The sequence below is a fragment of the Etheostoma spectabile genome, chromosome 6 (genome assembly GCF_008692095.1).
Source record: "Etheostoma spectabile isolate EspeVRDwgs_2016 chromosome 6, UIUC_Espe_1.0, whole genome shotgun sequence".
Taxonomy (NCBI): Eukaryota; Metazoa; Chordata; class Actinopteri; order Perciformes; family Percidae; genus Etheostoma; species Etheostoma spectabile.
In genome coordinates, this window is record NC_045738.1 from 26,823,247 (window position 1) to 26,826,962 (window position 3,716).

The 3,716-nt window shown below is 50.5% G+C and overlaps 1 protein-coding gene across 1 annotated transcript in view; it reads right to left on the reverse strand.

The window, feature by feature from the left end:
• Nucleotides 1-316: 316 nt before the first annotated feature.
• Nucleotides 317-3,716, reverse strand: part of snrka (SNF related kinase a) — a 67,885-nt gene continuing 64,485 nt past the window's right edge. The window contains exon 8 of the mRNA XM_032518504.1: nucleotides 317-2,677. Within this exon, the coding sequence (XP_032374395.1) occupies nucleotides 1,594-2,677 (1,084 nt within the window). The 3' untranslated portion in view covers nucleotides 317-1,593. The remainder of the gene's footprint in view (nucleotides 2,678-3,716) is intronic.

The following is a 3,716-nucleotide window of genomic DNA, read 5'->3' on the forward strand; positions in this document are numbered from 1 at the left end:
ACATACACATATATATATACATATATTTAAAAAATATATATTTACAAAATCCTCTACAAAAGGAAAAACCCTGAATATTCAGTACATTATAAGAACTGGCAGACAGACCAACCTTTGGCTGACACATGAACTGGTGAAAAGGTGAAAAGGTGAGAACATGTTTGATGGAGCCTCCTTGCTCCACTCCCTTCCTGAAATGCCATTGTGTCAGCGTTAGTTCGTTATGTATGCAGAGGAAGACGAGCATTCCTCTCATCTGGTCAACATTAGCTCTCACCCAGTTGGAGACGAATCACGGAAGGAGCCAGAAGAACACTTGTAGGAGACAGTATTCCACATTTTATTTTTGATATTACCATAGCTATAAGTAACTTCTGACAACAGGTATCAACTACAGAATAATACACTGAATATTTCTGTCAGTTCAAACTCTTTTTTTCTTCCTTTTTGGTCCAGAAACATTTCAGTGGCTGATTGTCTCAAACACTGAAACACATGCACATGTCATTCACCTGGATCCAGCTGAGTAAGACAACAGTCAAACCCACCTGACAGCATGTTGGAGCTGAGACAGCCATACAGCAGGACTACTTATCATAAGGCTAGATACTGTACAGCTATGCACCAAAGAGTCCACTCGCTGTTCGGGGGGGCAGATATAGATATAGAGAGAGAGAGCAAAAGAGCACCATATTTACAACTCTATTTACATTTGCTTTGTAAAAGAAAAGTCAGACAACAAGCAGAGAGAGAATGAAACAGCTTTTTTTTGACTGGAATTTAAAAAATTAAACTAATAAAATTATTCTGTACAGATAGCTACAACACACTGCAAAGCTTATTGCCAATGCCCGAAGAGTTTGCCCTTTCCATCTTCCATCTCTTTAAAGTGGTGATCTTTCCTTCCTGCACACACACTTCATCTGACCAATGACAAGTCACACAGGCCCGCCCACTTTCTCAAACAGCAGAAATGTACAAGTTTTAAAAATAAACTTTACATCCTGTATATACAAACACTGCACACGTGGTGCTACGCTGTGGTGCAGGCGGACTGAACGGATCACACAACTAATGTTCTCCATCAGCAACTACAGCAACACAGTAAAAGCATAAAAAATAAGAATAGCTCATCTGAAGTATCTGGTCAGTAACATCGTCACACGTGATCTTGCTACAGAGGAGTAAAGCTCCGGGTTACATGAAGCTGTGTTGCTGTCCACGTTTAAAGGGTTCCAATCATTAGAAATCATTTTTAAAAACAACCACAAACAGATTGTCTGAGTGCAATATGAGTCCGAACTAAAAGCTTTCCTGTCAGATTCATAAAAACGTTTATGATCCAGCAGCCGGCTAACTAACATGTCACGTTAAAATGGTAAAAATGGAAAAACATTGACGTTGACATTGACTTGATGTTTCCCAGCTACCATCACGTCAAACCTTCCTCGTTTGAAGATGAATTAAGATAATAAAAAATAAAATATACAACATATAAGACCACTGGTCACAGAGATGGAAACAGACAGCAGGCGTGATGGAGGGGACAGCTCAACAGGAAGTGATGTCTTCTGTGACCCTGGAGGCGGAGCTTCAGATGACGTGGCAGCAGCTAGCAGGCGCAACTGAGCAGAGCAGGCCGTCCCGCCCGCCGCCCCCCCCCTGGATGTTCACAGAGATCTTCTCACACAGAGGTAGTTGGAGCATGCTGCTTTTCAGAGCCCTCAGGCTGCTGGGAGCGTCCCTTGCGCGGTGGGGGGTGGGCGCTGCTGTTCTGCGCTGGGGGTGCGATGCGTGGGTACGTGGCAGGGCGGGGGCGGGGGCGGGGGCGGGGGCGGTGGTGGGATGGGCGGTGGAGCTGATGCACATCCTCCAGGCGGATTTCTCCTGGATCTTCACGCTACCTCCTGATAGGCTGCCGGGGTCGATGCTCAGCTGCCCCCCCCGTCCCCTGAGGCAGAGGCTCAGCAGCTTCAGGCTCTCCACCAGCTCGCCGCCGCGGCTGGCCGCGCGGGACGGGCGTGCCAGGGAGCTGGGGGTGGGGCTGCTGCTGTTGTTGTTGTTGCAGCAGCAGCTGGAGGGACTGTCCTGTCCTTTATTTCCCCCCCCTCCTCCCCCGCTGCCCCCTCCACCCTCATCCCCTCCCCCTCCGCCCCCGCCCCCTGCAGGAGGACTCCCCCTGTCTGGCCCGGAGGCCCCGCCCCCCTGCCCCGAGCTGCTGCCCCCCCCGGTTCCCCCCGAGCTGCCTGGCGGCCCCTCGCTGCTGTCCCTCCGGTTCCAGCTGTAGCTGAAGCCCGAGTCTTTGTCCAGCCGCCGGCGGTGGCTCTCCGAGTCGTCGTCGCTGGTCTCTGAGCTGGAGCACGACGAGCCCCTCCCCTGGCTCTTGCGGCGGTGGTAGCGCTTTTGTGTGGAGCTGGGAGACGAAGAGGCGGCGGCGGCGCTCAGGCCCCCGGCGGTCCCCCCCATGTTCATCTTCAGACGGCTGAGTTTGGGGGGAAGGCCCTCGTCTTGCTCAAAGTCGTCATCAGACTCGCCCTCCTCCTCGAAGATCTGGTTGAGCACAGGGGCGCTCTTCCTGGAGGTGAGGCGGTTGGTGATGGAGGGGGGCTTACGCCTCAGGATCACCTGGGTTGGAAGGGGAGCCGGGTCTTCCTCCTCCTCTTCATCCTCCTCCACCCTGAAATATCACAAACCAGGACTGATGTGACTCTTTAGACAGTACACAAACACATATACACATATATATATATATTAGATACTACACACCACAACATCATACACACACACACACAACACACACACACCAACACACATTATATGTATATATACACACACACAATATTATCTTATACACACACAAAAATTATATGAATATACACACAACACATATGTATACACACACACAAACACACACACATATGTACACACACACACACACACACACACACACACACACACACACACACACACACACACACACACACACACACACACACACACACACACACACACACACACACACACTATATCCAGACTCAACACCCGAGCCTCATAGTCATCTCGGGTGACTTCAACCATGTCACCAGACCACCACTAACTACCTTCACCAGTACGTGAGCTGCCATACTAGAGAGGAGAGGACCTGGACCTGCTGTATGCTAATGGCAGGGATACAGCTCTTCCCCCCTCCCCCCACGGGCAGTACCACCACAACCTGGTTCAAATCACCCTGCTATGTGCCTCTGGTAAAAGGCAACCTGTGACCTCAAGGACAGTGAGGAGATGGTCGGGGGAGCCTCTGAGACAATCAGGGATGTTTGAGGTGACAGACTGGGATGCACTGCTGTGACCACATGGAGAGGACATAGAGGGCTGACTGAGTGTATCTCAGTTACATAAACTCTGTGTGGACTGCACTGTCCCCAGCAAGGACTGTTCAGTGTTACCCAAACACAAACATGGGTAACAAAGGACATCAAGAACATCCTGAATGCTAAGAGAGGCTTTCAGACTGGGAATAGGGCGGGAGGTGGAGGGGCCATTCAGGGGACCTGAAGGTGAAGATCAGGGAGGCTAAGGAGAAGTACAGGAGGAAGCTGGACCGTAAACTCCAGCAGAACAACATGAGGGAGGTCTGGAGCGGTATGAGGACCATCATTGGCTTCAGACCGAATGGCAGCAGAGGAGTTGATGGCAGCTTGGACAGGGCCAATGAA